The following is a 19592-nucleotide window of genomic DNA, read 5'->3' as shown; positions in this document are numbered from 1 at the left end:
AGAAAAAAAGCAGTTTGAAAAAAATATATAACAATGGAGAAACATAAATACTGTGCCCCAACCAGTAGTATAAAATGTAATCGTTATTCAAGACAAATATTTCATAGTTTGAGTTTGTGCAATTGAACCAGGTTTATGCAATTAAAAACGAAGACGTGTGACGTTTGATGGTCAGTGTGAAGGAAGCAAATGGAGGTCACCCCCACCACCGCAGAAGTAAACCTTACCTGCTCTCTACTGGTCATATGCCGTTATTACACTTCAAAACGAAGAAAAATAATTGACTAAATTGTTTTCTTAAAATATATATATCATCATACATTTTTATTTATGTATTTGTCGTATTCTAATGGAATCCCCAAAATCTGAATGACACAGATTTACCGAAGAGATGTTTTCCCGTAAATTAACCACGTAGTTAGTAAATGCGGCATTCAAAGACACATAAATTTTTTACTTCCATGATGACGCTAATGATGACAATAACTAATAACCGACGAGCTATGTAACGACAGTAACAACTATTATCCTGAAAATTGTCCTTGTTTATTCCCTTTTTTCAGATTAACTTCATTTAAATAAAACAAATTACTAAATTGCAATTGTTGGTATTCTATATTTCAGTTTTTATCAAATTGACATTTTGATTGTGCTATTTTCATATTTGACTATACCTTTTTTAAACTTGCCGTTCAGTCATCATTCTGTCGGTAACATTCACAATAACGCAATTTGGTGACGCGAGGAACTTTTTTCCCGAGAGCCCTCGAATGTATCACGCGTAACTTCAGTCACACAACTTCAATAAAAGTTTAGTTTGGGCAGCATAACTTGAATCAAGCTGTTAAAATTCATTTTATTTTTCTTCTCGAACTGCCGGATGTCTATTTGGACACACGTGTTTGTGATTGTTATACTGCATGTATTACTGTGAGGGAAAACATCAACATCAGCGCCAAAAGTGGGAATGCTCACCGATGGAGTGAAGATTGTATGGATTCAGCTAGCTTGGGATGCTAACTAGCCTGAATGGTAAGAGACAAGCATTGCATTTCAGTGTTTGTTTCGGCAATATTTCGTCTATACGCAATGATTTGTGAAGTAAATTCCGCTGAAATACGTTGTTATTGATGTTGCTCTTTTATAAGGATGCCAAATGTCAATGATTGCTAAAATGTCCGTTTTTGAAAGCAAGTTTTCCCAAGTTAAGATACTCTTCAAGCAACGGCCCAACGACTGTTTGAAGTAATAACGGTGCAAGGAAAAAAAACCATTAGTTTGTTAGTTTGTTTAATTTACATTCCATCACAAGCAAATGGGTGTATGGCGCGTCATACGTGTCAATTCAGTTGCTTTTCCTTGACTATTGACCCTTATTGACTCCAAATATGAACACAGTCTGTATTTGATTTATCCGCATCTTTATGGTTTAATTCACCTTATACTGTTCATGACATTAACGTTTTTAAAGTTATTTTCAATTTTCTATTTAAGACACTGGACTATTGTGTCAGTTGACTTTCTTACTTACAGTATGTGCATGTATTGCAGGGGTCACCAACCTTTTTTAAACTCTTCTTGCGTGCTGATTCATGTGAAAGGCCACCAGTGTGATACATACTTCTGAATTACCAAATTTGCTCAAATTAACTTTAATAATTTGAGCAAATGTTAATATTGGTATTTTGTTAATTAATTCTATGCAAAGAGGTCGTAATGATTTCTCACAATAATTATGAAACTGACAACATTCTATAAATCTCTGCTGATGATTACTTCTATATGATTCCAAACTCATAATGTCCCATCACTGGTGATTTAGTGTATTGTTTACAGCGCAGTCGGTTAGTCGTTAGCAAATCTGCCTGACAGTTCTGGTTTTGCACTGTGGAATTGAATGCTCTCCCCACGCTTGTGTTGGGGTTCTGTGGCCACTCAAGATTCCCACAGTCCAAAAATGTGAGCGGTAGGTTAATTGAAGATTCTAACTTGTCAATAGGTGTGAGTGTGAATGGGTTGTTTGTCTATAAGAGCCTTATGATGTCTCACTGACACGTTCAAGGGAAAAGAGGCAATGTGCAAAGGTGGCTCATAAAGATAAAGAAATGAAGAGAAGTGATGGGTTTGCAACATCCTCTTTCTGTAGAAATATTCACCAGTGTATGAAAAAATAGTGGTACTTGATAGTTCCCCTCACGCGTATTACTGACAATGGTATCTAAACAACTAACCGGATGTTAAGAGATAAGACTACAGACATGGTAATTTTGATGTTGGTATTGAAGTATTGAATTTGTATTTATTTAGTTGAGTTTGTTTTGCGTCTTTTCCATTAAAATATTCCACAGTCTCCGCATTCCAAAGTGCTGACCTGAGGGCAAGAGGTCAGGAATAGCTTGAACCGCTGCTGCCCACAGCATGCACTCAACTAACTAGGTTGCTATGTTATCATTACTTGCTGACTGCGCTGCTCACCAAGAAAATCAAGTGCAGTGGTTCCACACTGATTGATGTCATCACTTTTGGGAGGGACTCACCTTGCTTTGTTTCTATTATCATGGCCATAACACAAACTTTTTCTTGCACGATCTATGAACTGTATGTTTGTTTAGACCTGGTAGAAGATATAAAACATAGTTAAAATAATAATACATTTATCCATGATCTGAGCTGCTTATCCTCACCAGTGTCGGGGCCGTGCTGCAGCCTATCCCAGCCGTCTTCAGGCAGGAGGCGTGGACACCCTGAACTGGTTGCCAACCAGTCGTGCTCACAATCACACCTAGGAACATTTTAGTGTTTAATTAACCGACCATGCATGGCTTTGGAATGTGGGAGGAAACCAGAGTACCTGGAGAAAATCTACACAGGGACAGGGAGAACATGCAAACTCCACACAGGAAGGTCAGAGCCTGGAATCGAACCCCAGACCTGTGCATTCTGAGGCGGGCCTGCTAACCAGTCGACTACCATGCCGCATAAAATAATAATATTAATTAAAATAGTTCTCTGTGTACAGTATACTGTACAGAACAGGTGTCAAACTCAAGGCCCGGGGGCCAGATCCGGCCCGCCAGGTCATTTTATGTGGCCCGTGAAAGCAAATCATGTGTCATCTTGCTAAAATCTGTACCGAAATGTCAAATTGCCATGTGTAATAAATAACATTGAGATTTTGCAATAATTTTGTTCCCCAGTTTAGACTCACTTGAACAATAATTGAACTATTATAATTGACTTGACTGACTTCAAAACTAGTCATCTATTATTTTGTTGTGTACAAGTAATAATTTTGTTTCACTGGACATATCAAATCACTATGTCCAGTTTCACTGGACATATCAAATCCGTATTTTATAACGGTAGTTCATTGTAACCATTTCTAACAAAACGGCCACCAACTACAATTTATAATACATTATGAACATTTCTAGATGTAAAAACATGAACATGTAAAACAGTATTAACATGTCAAATACGTGTATACAGTATCAGAAAAAATATATATTTTGTAAGACATGAAACAAACAACTGTAGCGTCCCCACTTCATTTCTGAAAACATTCAGTCAGCAAATGAAAAGTGCCTCTTGAGGATGTGCCGTGCCCTGAAGCCGTTTACGATCATCTTTCAATCTGTTGACCTCGAAATCTGTCATGATTTTGTTGCCATTACGGATGATTGTCGAAATCGTTGACTTTGCCAATTCGTAGCCTCGGCTGAGCTTCGTCTGGGAGACTCCCTTTCCCTTTCAGATGTGAGAGACAATTTCAGCCTTCAAAGACGGTGAGATTTGCTTCCGTTTAACAGACATGTTTTCAGACAATGTGCTCAGGACCGCGCCGTGCCTCTGGATGTACAACAATGTATGAGTCGGACATTAGTGTTGCTCAGCAACGGAAGGGAATCCCGCGCTGTACATTTTGTTCAGAAGCAAGGTCGCGGCGGCAGTTAGCTTCCCACCGTTCGTTGTAACGAAGATCTTGTCACAATTTTGGGGGGAAATCTAGTACAGTATTTAATTGAAGTTTACATTATAAAGGTGTTTGTTGTAAGCAAAATCGGAAAATGAATTACGTGAAGTCGAGACTGGTTTGTGAACGTCACAAAGGTCAAAATGTTGTCAACGGGGTACGTTGAAAAGAAGTTCCACTGTATTACATTTTGTATTACACAGTGAATATACTGTATGTAAAGTTCAAGGTGCGACACAACGGCACCGGTCGTCTTGTTGTGCACTAAGACGTAAAAATGAATTGAAATTATTTGAAGAATTTGTTTAGCCAGCTGCTGGTTTGCAGACACAAAGGCCTTTCTGATCTCTGACTCTCTCTCTCTCAGCTTTAGAAAAGCAAACCATGACCAACTGGTTCCACTGGACCAGTCTTGTATGAGGGAAGCCAACTAAACATCCTGACTTGGCGACACAATGAGAAAGATGGATAAGAATAATTAGGCCTTTTCAGTTGTGTTACTTAACATACTGATGGACTTGAGTGATTGAGATCATTTCCCGGCAGACACCTCACATTGTGTTTGTATTTTACCTTTTAATTGAAAGCTACAGTAACAATTATCCACCGCATTTCTTACCTCGTTTTAGGTATGCCAACTGCCTGGCATGCAGCCTGTTTAAACAAAATTCCAGCATTTTTGCAGCCATACTTTATTGTAATCACAGCTTTAACTCATTAACAAATAGCCCGGCCAACAATTCTTGGCTAATACCAGCTGATTATATCAGGAAGCAGCTCTGCCTCTTTGGTTTCATCCATCGCTTAAAACATGCAGTGGAACCTTTCAAGGTGAACTATTCTGTTCCTGGGTTTTGGTCTATTTTGTCCAGATTTCAAAACCATTTTTTTTCTCATTAGGAGTATTAAAGACAAAATACTATAGCATATACAGTATTTAAAAAAAAATCTCAAAGGACAATTTAGTGCACACAACCAAACATTGTGCAAACTCCACACAGGTACAATGACTGGAGAGCAAAGATCCAAATCTAAATGTAAAAACTGTGAGGGAGACAGACAACAAACCAGACATTAAGGCTATTCAAATGTTTCACCTTCACTTAATTAAATAAAGCTAACTTCAAGTCAAGTAAATGTTATTGTCAAATATGCTCTATGTGAAACCTACAGCACAGATGAAAGTTATTTCCTCTCAACCACAGTGCAAACACAGCAGAGAGAGGAGGCGCTGCGGGTACCCGCGCCGCCATCAACAGATGGAACTTGATGGAACGAATCTCTATAGCATATTCAAATGGACTATGACCGCTATCTTTTGCTGCATCCTTCATTTGAAATATTTTTTGTAATAATGATTCCCGCTTTGTCACTGATTGTATACTGTGCCGGTTCATTTGCATGACTTCCGTGGAGGCTGTATGAGTACAGTTCCCATTCAGTGATGGTCTAAACGTGAGTGTGCATGGTTGTCTGCCTTTAGAGGTGCCCTATGATTGACTGGCAATCACTCCAGGTGATAGTCCACTATTTTCCCGATTTGTATTTTTTGGGGGGTTTGTAAAAAAATAAAAAAGATCTTGGTTATACATTTATGCCACGCCACATTGTCTCTTCCTTGGGCCCACTGCTCCAAAAACCTCATGGAATGTGTTTGCTTTTGCACGCTAAGTAGCAAACACGCCAAGCAACAATGAAAACAGAATCCCCTCGTGGAAGTCATTAACAGATATAAACAGTTGCTCTCCGCACCCCCACCCCATCTTCTCTGAGCGTGTGTTTGCCGCAGCAGCCGTGTCATGTAAGAGCTTCTTTTTCAATGCCTCGGAATTGCCGGACATTTTCTTGTGCATGTGTGTCTGGACTCCGACGACATTCCTGGAAATCCTAAATGAATATTGAGTACTCAAAATGAATGCAAGGCGTGCGGGGTGACAGCATGTGCTGTTGTGAATCTTTATAAATCACGCAGGCTATCCCAGCAGCATGTGTTTCACCCCGGAAGTATCAAAAAAGGCCTTGTAGGAAGAAAGGAAGAAACTCCATGTGTAAAGTTTCGCTTAAATCATGAGTGAGCCATAGGAACGGCCAAAAGATGGCACTAGTTACGCACTGGCCAGATAATTGCTCACACTGTTTAATTGTGATTTGTTCGCAACCAACAGCCCCTTACTGAGACATGTGTTACTAATACTGACCACAAGCAGGTGGCTTTCCTTCCCTCATTTGATTCTTTGTATTAGTTGTGCTCCAACTATGTGCTTCTCCTGCCATCCTTGAGAATTGTTCCAGCGATACTTTTAATCACTCTTTCCCCCAAAGGGCACTCTCATTAGTCAGCTTGGCCTCCCTCATCCATCACTGATAAGCGCAGATATAATTGCAAAGAGATTCCCAGTAACCTGCTCATTGTTGTTGACACAGTTTCAAAGTCTGATGGGAGTTATACGATACTGACTCTGCGTGTGGCCACTCCCTTCCAGCAGGCAGCTCTTTCTTCAGTGGGCCAGGCTCTCATTCTTGTCCGTACTTCACACTGACCAGCCTTCTATCAGCACGCACACTCTGAGGGGGCCTGTTACCACTTAGACATTCAGCGATTCTTCCAAAAGTAAGTACTTTGTACATTATCATACACAGTGTGTGCTGTTGATGATTAAAAAGCAGATTTAATGCAGGTGCGTCTTTGTTTGGGTGATTTTTTTTTTCAAATCTAAACTCGCAGTTTGTGTGATTAGTTGGGCCTAATAGTAATACATTAGTACGTTTTGAATGATGCTTTATGATGAATAACAAACACCTTTCCTGCCGTTGTTCAGTGCAGTTACTTTCTTCGGGACATACAGTAATGGTCTAAAGTTTTGGCTCCAGTTTTATGCTTCAGTTTTCAGTTGGTGACTCACATTGCTTCGATATTGTTGCTAATAAGCAGTTAAAATGAATTGTTTGAACTCGACAGAACTTGGGTCCATTGTGAGGATTATGTCGTCAGCATTGTAAACATTGCACTCATGATCTATTGGCCAATATTAGTTACGCGTTAAATCGTACTTATTATGGGTTATCCTATTATGTAGGAGAGAGAGAGACATAAAAAAAACACATCTAATTAAAAATATTAAAACAGCAAAGTGGAGAAAAGCTGCCAATCTGCCAAAGATGTTGTTCTACTTATTTCAATTTCACATATAAATTTCACACCGTGACCTTTCAATTTGGCTTTTCAATTCATGCTTTAAATAAGAAAATATTGCAACACCATAATCATAATTGTTTAAGTGGACAAGGTAAATCGCAAATTGTTGTTGTGAAAGCAGCTTGGCAACACAACGTCCAGTTAACACCTAAGCAATTCACAGTCATATGAGCGTAATGCAGGATGTGTCATGTTTATGTCATGTCCAGGCGGAGAACAGAAGCCTTTTTTTCTTCTTTTTTTTTTTTCCTAAAGAAGACTCAGAGTGTGCAAACAAGTTGTAACATTCACATTGTACCTCCTTGGCTTCCCACGGCCATCCGAGCTGAACCTCCTCTGAGTGTTGGAATGTGACACTGCCACGCCGCTGCATTCCCTTGCTCCCTTTTAGTTAATAATCGAACCAGGAGTTGTGATACTGGCATCGTATGACAACAGAGCAGTCACAGGAAACAACCCAGACCTGGCTACACACGTTCGCTCTGCCATAAGCTATGACTCCATTCGTGTGAGTGCGGGGTCAAAGTGGCAAGTCACACCTGAGTCATTGCAGCTACAGTTTACATGTTTGGACAACGGTCGGTCTTTGATAAGTAATAATTTGCTTAGTCTCTCTTGATGTTGATTTTGACTCCTATGTGTCACTCGGTCGCGTTTGTTCTCTATATCATGTCATCAGTTTTGAAATCATTGCCCGATTGTAAATTTGTCTTCACAGGACATGGCGAACATTTGCTGAATTTACCAGAAATTGAAGCGTAGAAACTGAGCAATATGGAAGGCAATGGCGAGATCAGCGATACTGATAGTGGTATCATCCTTCACTCTGGTAAAACATGTTCATTAGATTCATTTAGTACACAGTCATCCGCGTGTTGCATTATTAATGGTCTTCATTTTCACATGTTCCTCTGAAACAAAGACGACAAAATGCTTTGGTCGTCATTTTAGGCTAAATTGAGTGCAGTACTTGAACATTGAGCGATGCTTTGCTGATTCCTCTGGGCACAATCCTATTGTTCTGCTCAATGCAACACTGGCATGCATCACAATAGAAGTTCAGAACATTCTAAGAGTCTCCAATTGAATTAAGATTTTTTTTTAAATCTCTTCTTCCTTTCCTCAATATTTTCTGCATTTCTAATATTTTTCCAATTCTTAATTTGCTAAAAGAGGAAGACAACATATTCGGAACGCTGAATAGTGACAATTACAACCATATTAGTATGGTAGTAAACATCTCTGACACGGCTGGACACTTTTTGCCTAAAATTTCTATCACAGTATAAATTAAATCCCTTCAGGATAACAGCATATATCACACGTATTAATTTAGGTTTTTTGTCGTGTTTGGCTTCTGTGTAGCTGTTGTATTTGGTTTGGTTGGTTTGGTTTGTTTATTGAACATAAAACATATACAGTAATAATTTGACTGATTTCTTTCTTTTTTACTATTTTATTTACCTTATTTTCTGTCTTCATTCAACACAGTTATTATGTTCAAGGGAGTAGGAAGAAGTAAAAAACTTATCTAGTCCTACCCCGTTATGTGTTTATATCTAATAAATCATTTTTATATCAATCAGAAAAGAAAGAAAGTAAGAAGAAAGAAGTCTCCATTAAGGCTCATACTTTACCCTTAACCGTGATATTTTTACAACTTTTGGTTTGTATCGGGATTATATACATCCACACCCTGGCACTCTTGTCAATTTTCTCTTGTATTCATAATGGATATTTCAATACCTTTCTCTATTTATCAGCTTAGTTCTGATTTATCATTATATTTAATGTTTAGAATTGATCATTTTAACTCTGATTGATGTAGGTTGTTTGTACTATTTTTTTGAATTTGTTTTTGAACTCAGCAAACGATTTACTCATTTTCAGGTCCGATTCGAAATTATTCCACAGATTAACACCTTTGGTAGATACACTTCTTTGCTTGATGTTTGTTCTTGTTTTGAGTTTTTTGAATAAGTTGGTACCTCTTAAATCATAGCTGCTTTCTCGAATTTCGATAAACTTCAGAATGTTTTGGCAGGTTATTGTGTGCTTTGTACATTAATTGGGCGATTTTAAAGTCAACCAGGTCATAAAATGTCATTGTATTTAATTTGATAAATAGTGGATTTGTGGGTTCCGTATATTTTGATCTATTAATAATTCGAATTGCTTTTTTTTGTAGTTTTAGAATAGGGAGTGTGTTTGTTTTGCAGGCATTTTCCCATATTTCCACACAGTAGGTCATATATGGTAATAATAATGAAGTGTATAATGTGTACAAAGATCTCTTATTTAGCACTACCTTGGTTTTGTAGAGGATCCCTACGGTTTTGGCTATTTTTCTTTTTACGTTATCGATATGTGGCTTCCAACATAGTTTTGAGTCTATTACTAATCCGAGAAACTTGGTTTCATACGCTCTTTCTATCTCAATTGAGTTTACCATAATTTTAGCTTGGTGTTTGATTGGTCTTGTGCCAAAACAATTAACTTCGATTTTTTCAGGTTAAGTGACAATTTATTTCTGTCGAACCAGTTTTTTAATTTGTTTAATTCGTTTTCTACGGTTGTCAGGAGCTGTTTCAGATTTATTCCAGAACAGTAGAAAGTTGTATCATCAGCAAATAGGACACATTTAAATTGTTTTGAGACCTTGCAGATATCATTTATATATAAGATGAATAGTTTTGGACCAAGCACTGACCCCTGAGGAACTCCATTTCATGTTAGCTTATCGGTTAGCATGACTTCCCCATCCTTTCCTGTTATCTCTTCTTGCTATGAAGTATGAAGCGACTCCTCGTCCTCCTTTTGTGATAGTGTAGTTTATTTGCCGCCCTGCGCCTGAGAATTAGTGGAGGAGCCTTGCAAGGTAGGACAGTGTTTAGCTGTGATAGCTAGCCAAATTGAGTGGAGCAAGTTAGTTTAGCACCTAGCATTCCCCCAGTAGTTTCTCTGCAGTGCTCTTGAAGACATTCTCCCACTGAGGAAAAGAAAATGAAACAACCCTCTTAATAATCCATCCATCCATTTTCCGAACCGCTTGATCCTCACTAGGGTCACGGGGGGTGCTGGAGCCTATCCCAGCCATCTTCGGGCAGTAGGCGGGGGACACCCTGAATCAGTTGCCAGCCAATCGCAGGGCACACAGAGACGAACAACCATCCACGCCCACACTCACACCTAGGGACAATTTAGAGCGTCCAATCAACCTGCCATGCATGTTTTTTTGGAATGTGGGAGGAAACCGGAGCACCCGGAGAAAACCCACGCAGGCCCGGGGAGAACATGCAAACTCCACACAGGGAGGCCGGAGCTGGAATCGAACCCGGTACCTCTGCACTGTGAAGCCGACGTGCTAACCACTGGACTACCGGGCTGCCCCCTCTTAATAATAATAAGTATAATAATAATAATAATATAAATCAGTGATTTTCAACCTCAGTGTGCTACTGTGAAATTTGGTTTCTGTCTTCGATGATCAGTATACTGGTGTAATAGCAAATTTTGATTTGGAATAGTCATTGTCAAATTGAAAATGCGAAATTTTCTCTCACACAAGCAGTGTTGTTTTTGCTGCAACCTGTGCTGATCAGTTTTCCCTCGTGTGACATTCCTCTGGCATTAATTTACTGCGTGGTGCCTGCTCCATACAACGCCAAAGTGTCCTTCCATCAAGAATGGCCATTTGACCCTTGACAATTGGGAATTCTCTGCTCTATTGTCACATTGCCACACTTCCTTCCTGTTGACACATCAGATGTTTGTCAGCACCTGCAGGGATTCTGTTAATAATCTCTAAAGGTATGCACGCACAATGCATTCTGCACCAGGAAACTCCCCCACCCTGGAGACTAATCCTCTTGTTATTAGTCTCCAAGACGACAGACAGCACGAGGCCGACTACTCACTGCTTGTCAATAGTCACATAGTTTTATTGTCACATTGTAACAATGGCCAAAACAAATTTGTCTTTTTTGTTTTTTAAATCTGATTTTTTCCTTAGGACTACTGTGGGTTCTACTGTGGAATTTGAAATTCATGTTTGTAATGTCAAGCTGCATTTATTTTATGGTGTTCAGTATTCTTTCAATGATGATAAAATATTGTCAACAATTCCTATGTCATGGAATAATTCGTGTTTATTTAAGATAAGATATCCTTATCTAAAATTTGAGCATTTTATTGGTCTACATGCTCTGATGGCATTTACTTTGAAATGAGTTTAGACGGCACAAATAAAACACATTCAATGAGCAAAATGGTTAATTATGATGTAATGTCAAATCACCAAGTAATGCTCCAACTCAGTAGCTGCTTTTGAGAATGACAACAAGGTAATTATGAGAACAAAGTTGAAAGAAATATTACAAGAATAAAACTAATTTTAAATAGTAATGGTATTACCTGATGAATATATAGCAATTTTTAAGAAAAAGACAGTGGCTCCAGACTTTCATTTTGTAATGTTTGCTCCTTTTGTTTACTCTGCTGTGGCTTGATTCTCATTAACTTCATTCTTGCAACAGTCAGATTTCTTGCTCTTAGTATCACAACTGTTTTTTTTTCTAAAATACAAATTTTCTTCTCCTACTTTGTGGTTGTTCACCATAGGCTCAGACAGTCCGACATCGCATACGAAGGACGTGAGCACGCACACGAGAGCCATGAAGCTCAAGCACCAGGCGCTCCAAGACCGACTTGAACTGTGCCTCCTGGAGCTGAAGAAACTCTGCATCCGTGAAGCGGTGAGCAGTTTGAAACAATATTGTGTAAAATGATCGTAGGCGTCTTATTATGTTGAAAGCTTTGCAACTTTTCGTAGTTGATACGTCACTGGGAAAGGTGTTTTTTTTCGTCACTTTGGAACTGTGCAATACCAGCCTTCACCTTTTTTTTTTATGTGCGGTGGTTCAACTTTAAATGATTGGTGTGTCATTTAGTGTGACTCCTTAAAATATCATGAGGCGCTGCTTCTGAGGTTGATTGGAAAATGTTGCTTATCTCTTCTTTTTTTTTTTTAATGTTCAGTCTACACTCCTTTTTTCAGACAAGCTTCACTTTCACTTCAGTATTTCTAAACTCCCACTCATCCACATGACAAGAAGAAGCTTTTGTAGCTGTTTATAAGTTCGGACATACTACACACAAAACAACCAACCTCCATTCCACAGAATTTTAAATTGATCTTTTCGAAATAAGAATCATTCACTAAATATGATCCTGGTTCGAGAGAAGCGGTCATTCTCTTTGGCCTTTTCGGCCCCAATATTGCCACATCTCAGGAATTTGTTTTCTTCAAAGTTTATTTTCTGATGAACAGATAAATGCTGTTAGGGCATGGACCATCGCAGAAAGGGTGAAATAGAACCATGATGTGTATCTCGGATTTTTTGTGCTTCGTGAAAAATGAAAAATTCGGCCGGCACAGACATGTCTTTTACAATTTGGTGCTGATCCAGAAAGGGTTGTTTTATTTGACTTTTAAACTAATGTGATTGCGTGTTCTCGTTCTTTCAGTTGCATTTCCGCTTCACAGGAAAAGCTTCTCTCATTCAAGCATACGATTTCCACATAAAGTTCACAAATTTTGAAACTGGACGCATAATCACATTTGGGGGTGTTGTTGCTTAAGGGTAAGATCCCAGTACCGATTATTCGTTCCTGCCAACACTTGCGCTGGGGACTCGTGTCAGGACTTGCTAAGGTGATCTGAGAGGACGCGCCGCACCTTCTACGCACCTTCTTAGTCATCACTGTGACAAAATAACAAGTGAACTCCTTGGCCAGCTGCATCCGAGTGCCTCAAAGATGCAGTGATTTTACGAGTGATGAAATCATAAACGTGTGTCGTCATGCACTTGGTTTGTTTTGGACATGGATAGCCCGATGCAGGAGCTGAGACCAAGCTGTGATGACAAGCGCTGAGTTGTGCAACAGACTCCCAGACTTATATGTCCCAACATGTGAGGGAAGCGTGATGTTTGTGTATTTGGTTCCAGACATTCACACCCAAATGAATGATCTCTGCGTATGTGAACTGCTGAAACTAAAGAATGCATTTGGAAATTGTGTCTGGTGTTTGTTTTTAGTATTTCATCCCCACATCAATGGGCTTTTAGTCTGGCTCACTCTATGTACAGAGTTTTGATTTGCGATTTCATTTGTGTTAAGGAGCTGACAGGCCGACTCTCAGGAGATTATCCTCTGCTACCAGGAGAGAAGCTTCCACAGGTCCGCAGACGCATCGGAGCTGCTTTCAAACTCGATGAGCAAAGCATCCCTCGGGGAGTGGAGGTAAAAGCCCGTTTTGATTGCATGTGTGAACGTCAGGGTTTTTTTTTAAACATTTCTAACCCGTTTTGTTCTATCTTTGCAGGAGTCGGCCCTAAATCTTGTGGACGCCGAGTTGGCGCTTCAGTTTAAGATCTACGAGGCGGCACGCAAGCTTTGCGAGGAGAACCACCTGAGTAAGGCTGTTCGAAAGAGTCGGTTGCAGCAGTGCCGGCGAGAGGAGAAGAAAGTCAAACAGCTACAAGAGACTGCTTTCCAGCTGCGGCTGGAGCATGGCCGATCTTCGCCACTTCCCGCTTTCAATATCCCACTACGTGGTGAGTTGGGGATTTAAAAAGGATTTGACTTATTAATTAAATATTATTATAGTAAAATCTCTATATTTCAGTTACATTGTATCATATTTTCTCATTTTCTTCAATGGCATTTTTCATAATGATGTTAAAACTAATCAATGAAATATTTAGCAAAATCAACTTTAATCATTTTGGTTAGTTCAACAATTTTGGCTTTTGTTATTTACAATAAATTATGAACCAATTCATTCGATAAATTAATCAAAAATGATGGCATGCATCTGAAATGCCTCTTTTTATGCGGGGGGATTCATGTAATAATATTTTCACACTCTTAAAATCAAATAAATGCTCTGTAGAATGGGTTAAAAAACTATGGGCCGTGTGTGGCCATACATTGCCCGTCTCTGATCTGGGCACACAGATTGCTTTTGTTTGGCAGTGTAGAAGTGAGTCAAAATAACAAGCCGCATCGCGTTTTCTTGACTTATTGTCCATAACCCTGTCCATTCATGTAAATACACAGAGCAAACTGTACCGTAAATTTTTTAAAAATGCAGAAACCTGGAACTCCGGGTGGTCAAAGAGGAGTGATATTGAGGTATCTCACAGTATGTTTTGCTTTTTTGTTAGATCTGGCTGCGTCTGATGACAGCTCTTTGTCTGATTCTATGGTTCAAGATGAAGGTAAGGCCCAAAGGTTCCAAAAAAAATGGATCAAGTTGTGTGTGTGTGTGTGTGTGTGTGTGTGTGTGTGTGTGTGTGTGTGTGTGTGTGTGTGTGTGTGTGTGCGTGCATTTTTGTATTCACACTTAACTGTTTAATATTTGTAATTAGAGCTGCAGAGTGAGTCTTCACACCGCTTCTTGTTCCTCCCATATTCAGGAGAGATGGACTCTTCACAGCCACCCACTGCATCCCACACTGACGGTTCCTACCGGTCACCATCCGTGCGTCCTCAGAACCTGCCTTTAACACCAAGATCGTCTCCTCATCCCAGTCTCGACTCTTCCATGAGTTTTACCTCAAGCCCCGCTTCATATGACTTGCCTCCTATCGAGCACTCCCCGTGGTCAGAGACCAGCCTCGACCAGCCATATCAGAAGAGCAAGAAGTCACGTTCCTCCTGCAAAGCCAGGTAATAGCCAACCATCCATCATGACACGGTTCTCAAGATTCTCTTTTGACAAGGCAATGCAGAGAATATGCAGCAATTTGTTTTATTTGTAAGTGTGTGAACTCTCATTTAGGCCAGTGCGAACTGATAAGAAAATCAACAATGACTCCACTTGGGCCATTGCTTAAAGCACTTTTAAAAGTCATTCAGTTATCAGTGAAACAGTGTTGCCTTATAGCATGCTGTTTACATTGCCTGCCATCAACATGGGTATGCCAATCTTCAATATTCCAGTTAGTATGTGTTGAAATATTGTAGACTTTGCCACCTCCTTTTTTTTTTTTTTTTTTACCAGATACCATTTGTTTGTAACATTGTGTAGAAAGGGGAAGACAATCTCAGAAGTCAGGGTCATTTTATCCCTCATTCTTACCGTCTCTATTATGATAAAGGTTGGAGTCGTTTAAGACGTGCTGCCATCTACTGGTGAATACACGGTACAATGACCAACTGGTTCAGACATAACGCCCCTTAGATTATACATCGCAGAGCTGTATTTTAGGTGTAATTGCCTTGGAGAACTGTAGTAAAAGACTAAATACAAAATGGTAAAGGCCAAAAATACAGGATAATGTTTTAAAATGCCAGGTGTGAAAGAAGTCTTCGTTGTATAACACATTGAAAATAGTATGCACTAGTATTTGGGGTCTGCATTTTTTTAAAAGCTTTTCAAGCAAATCAGAAAGATCAGTGTAATATGGTATGTTTTGGCTGATAAAATCTCCTGTGAAACATTTGTTTTTCTCCAGTCCAGTCAAGAATGAGCTGCTACCGCCACTGGAGGCTTGCTTGGCAATTTCGGCTCTGCCACAGCAACTCTGCCATTTGAAACTGAGCCGTTCGCAGTCCAATAGTATGCCTTCCACGCCAGAGACACACGTGCACAGGCAGCTCTCTCTCAGGTACTTCAATTTATCTGTCTGCGAAGTATTCTGCTTTTAAACAATCTGCACAAGTATGCACACCCTCTTTTAACAGGGATGTGGCTGCATTTGGAATTAACCAATCACATTTACAATCATGTTCAGTGGGAGTCGGTTTCATCAGTCCATTACACATTGTTTCCCATGAGTTTGAGAATGAGAATTTGAGGTATTACTCCGGCTTTAGGCAAAGTGAATGTAATTATGAATAGTTCCAAATGCTAGTCTATGACAGCACAAAACCTTCAGACCTCTGATGGAAAGCAGATAAATGTAAGGAAAAGTCTACTAGAACATCTGAATTTAAGGGTTAATCAGAGGCACTTTAAATGGTGGCAAGTGTGTGCTGACTCCTATTTAATGAGTTTGAATATGATTGGATCATTCTGAATACAGATGTCCCCAATTATAAAAGGGTGTGCACACTTATGCAAGCACCTTCTTTCCATAGTTTATTTTTCCTTAATCTCTTCAAAATATTCTTTTAAACAACTGAGTTACCTTACCGGTACATTGATATAGGTTACATTGATGATGAAGAAGTTTTCTCATGATTTATCTCTGGACTCTTTTTTTTTTTTTTTTTTTAAATCATAGAACCCTGGTATTTGTGGAGACATTTTCTATCCACTGTCGTTGAACCAGTCTTAGCTGTGTTTAAACACATTCGAACATTTGTGTGACTTGCGCAGGATGTCTAACCCTGAATCTTCACCCAGACAAGACAAGGACCGTGGTCGCACCAGAGGTTCAAGGAGGCGCCTGACAGACTACAACAAAACCCCATCAGGAGGACCTTCGCTCACATTTAGCCCCAGAAACCAAGCAGGTTCTGAGGATAGCAACTCCGAGCACTCGTTTGCATCCTACAGCAGCTCCCCCAGCCAGGAACTGCCTTGTGATTTGACGAAACACTGTCTGGCTCCCTCTCCGCTTTCTGCTCCATTTGGTAGCTACGGACCCCAAAACTCCCCAATTGCTGGGTTTTACCACAGTCCCAGAAACCAGTCCAAAGCAGATGTCCACAAAGCCTATTACAATGAGGAAGTGGTCTACTCTCCGTATGTGGATATGCCGTGGAGCTATTACACCCATCAGTCTTCATGCCCCCCCAACAGATATGAGTATCGCTACAAAGAGGCCCCTATGCCCCTACAGAGAGCACCGAGGCATTTGGCGCCTGATAGCAGACTCTCCCCCTCCTTAGCGCAATGGGATCATCCGCAGTATCGCTCCAACTGCCTCCCACGGCAAGTAGTAAACGAACAGCTGAAATCGTGGCATCGACGCAGTCAGCTCAAAGGACCCAGGTCGCGTTCCCTTGACAGACAGGGAGCGGTCCGGGTGAAAAACATGGCAGCTCTGGAGGCAATACGATATCAAAATCAGAAGTACCAGGAGCAGGTAGGCAAAACGTTTGTTGATTAATTTGGCCTCAGAAACAACTTTCTGAATTTGAATTTGGCCTGCACATTTCTTTTTGACATCAACTTTATTACCATTCTGCCAGACTGCTTTTCTCCAATGATTTTTGTCTGTCACTCACTTGCAGGCCCCCCAAAGAAGAGCTGCTCAATTGTCTACTGATGACTCTCAAGGACACCGGGTTGTAGACGATGGCACTCACTATATAAGTCAAGTGTGACACCGTGAGATCGAATGAGTTTGGACTAAGTGAGAGAAACCTTCAGCCAATTTCATGTGAACTTGTTAGACATATCAGCAGTTGAATAAACAAATTTCACCTGCATGGGTGAAAGGTTATAATGTTGTGATGTTTCATGATAAAGGACACAAATGTGGAACATTGACATGAATGAATACGAATGATGAACCGACGGGGCCAAATACCCTTCAGCCATTATGTGTCTCTAACTTAACACCAGGTGTAACAGTTATGAATTGTTGGAGTCTATTCCAAGTAATTGTATGAAGAATATGAGCCACCATTGTAATATAATACAAATGAATAATGTGCCCTAAAGTATATGTAGAATATTGTTTTCTGTTTGCTGCATCAATCAGCATGCCCGTTTTGCCACTTAATCATTTATCTTAAATTGTCAGAATAGTCTTGTTTCCCAGCAATTTCTTGCTTCTGTGCCATTTAATGTTAAATACTGATCTGCCTATGACTTAACTAGTTGAAACTATGCTACTGCTCTGTTATAGACGGCGGTACCTGAGGTTCAAAGTAAAATGGTAGTAAAAGTCTTAATGCGTGGCAGCTATGTTCTGTACATGTCAAATGAAAAATATGTGCGATTGCAGATTACTGCAGACCAAACTTTAATTTGCTCCAGAACTGCTCAACATTTCTGCGTCGTCCGTGTGAAATATTGCATATGTGTCACAAAGTAGAAGCATGTATATTTTAACTCAACTCACTCACAGCACTTCACTGTTATGTATTTATCAGTTATTTATTCACCCTTGTGAAATCACCTGAAGTCAGACTTGAAATCAGTGAAGCTGCAGAGTGAATTTAAGAATGGCTGATGCAGTAAATGTGTATAAAAGAGACTACGATCATGCTTCCTTGTGTGTTGTATTATTTTAGATGCTGAGGCTGAAATGGAACCAGTGTTGTAATATTGTTGCATATGTAAGAGTATTTTCCTGTGTAATCAATACTTTCTTCTCTTTACCGGTGTTTTCATTGCTGAATATCAATCGCTTTGTGTTGACCTGATGTTGTAAAGGAATGCGCGCACGTGTGCAGTCCAACTTAGGAGTCACTGGCAGAAAGATGGACTAATATGGACTGTAGGTGGTTTTACTGTGACTTTTACTTGATGCTTCTTGGTCAAATCTAAAGTAATGTGGACACTTTTCAAAACCAAATTCAATTATCATATTATTGCACGTCTCTGGCGTATCATCTCAAAGAATATCTTGCTCAAGTTACCTCTATGAGGCCTCGCAAATGAACTGCTGGTGGACTGCGGTGCGACAGAACTAAGCCTGTAAAACTGAATTTTGAGAAGAATATAAGAAAGATGCCTGTAAAGCTGAGACAGTTTTTTTTGTTCAACTGTTGTAATTTACAGTTGTATTTTTTGCATTGCATTCAAGGATCAAGGAAAGCTATAAGAACAGTCTGAATCAAAATGTATTTTCGAGTTTCTTTTACATTAATTTCAAGATTTTACTGGAGTAAATACTGTATCTGTCACAAGCTTTGCACAAAATAGTAGAAAAGTGCATCAGGTATGTTGTTGGAATTAGCCAATTTCACTCAATTGGTTGAAAAGTGTTTTATTACTGCAAAATGGATATTGTATCTATGTCAGCAATAAATAGTGACAGACTGAACTATCAAATCCATTCATTTTCTGATCCGCTTTATCCTCACAAGGGTCAGGGGGGGGGGGGGGGGGGTAGCTGCTCGAGCCTATCCCAGCTGTCTTGGGGCAGTAGGGGGGGACACCCTGAACTGGTTGCCAGTCAATCGAGGGCTCACACTCACACCTAAGGGCAATTGAGAGTGTTCTGTTGTTTTTGGAATGTGGGAAGAAACCAGAGTACCCGGAGAGAACCCATGCAGGCATGAGGAGAACATGCCAACTCCACACAGGAGGGCCAGAGCCAGGATCGAATCCACAACCTCTGCACTGTGAGGTTGATGCGCTAACCACTTGACCATTGGGCTAACCCAGTCAAATCCTCTTAGACTAAATGCCAGAAGGTACCATTGAACATGTTGCCATTCATGCAACTGAATACT

The 19592-nt window shown here is 39.9% G+C and overlaps 1 protein-coding gene across 4 annotated transcripts; it reads left to right on the top strand.

The window, feature by feature from the left end:
- Positions 1–817: 817 nt before the first annotated feature.
- Positions 818–19180, top strand: inavab (innate immunity activator b). Of its 4 annotated transcripts, none has more exons than XM_086118317.1 (11): positions 818–1032; positions 6457–6584; positions 7888–7998; positions 11790–11923; positions 13350–13472; positions 13555–13786; positions 14399–14452; positions 14651–14903; positions 15692–15844; positions 16585–17269; positions 17418–19180. In XM_086118317.1, the coding sequence occupies exons 3-11, from the start codon at positions 7944–7946 to the stop codon at positions 17508–17510; spliced, it is 1782 nt and encodes a 593-aa protein (XP_085974443.1). In that variant the 5' UTR covers positions 818–1032; positions 6457–6584; positions 7888–7943; the 3' UTR covers positions 17511–19180. The 4 variants fall into 4 exon arrangements, with proteins under 4 accessions (XP_085974443.1, XP_085974441.1, XP_085974445.1 ...); XM_086118315.1 differs by having other exon boundaries at positions 820–1032; positions 16558–17269; XM_086118319.1 differs by lacking the exon at positions 7888–7998 and having other exon boundaries at positions 820–1032; positions 16558–17269.
- The last annotated feature ends 412 nt before the right edge of the window (positions 19181–19592 follow it).

Source organism: Hippocampus guttulatus, chromosome 8, assembly GCF_054856545.1.
Source record: "Hippocampus guttulatus isolate MCC_2025c chromosome 8, RoL_Hgut_1.0, whole genome shotgun sequence".
Lineage (NCBI taxonomy): Eukaryota > Metazoa > Chordata > Actinopteri > Syngnathiformes > Syngnathidae > Hippocampus > Hippocampus guttulatus.
Note: the sequence above shows the minus strand (reverse complement) of the source record. Positions and strands in the feature narration are given on the sequence as shown.

What these genes read in the sequence shown, in the direction of transcription:
- inavab (XM_086118315.1), top strand. Translation starts at nt 7,944, where the DNA reads ATGGAAGGCAATGGCGAGATCAGCGATACTGATAGTGGTATCATCCTT. An exon ending in TTTCAATATCCCACTACGTG is followed by an intron (nt 13,787 to 14,398) that starts GTGAGTTGGGGA and finishes CTTTTTTGTTAG; the next exon opens with ATCTGGCTGCGTCTGATGAC. An exon ending in CGTTCCTCCTGCAAAGCCAG is followed by an intron (nt 14,904 to 15,691) that starts GTAATAGCCAAC and finishes GTTTTTCTCCAG; the next exon opens with TCCAGTCAAGAATGAGCTGC.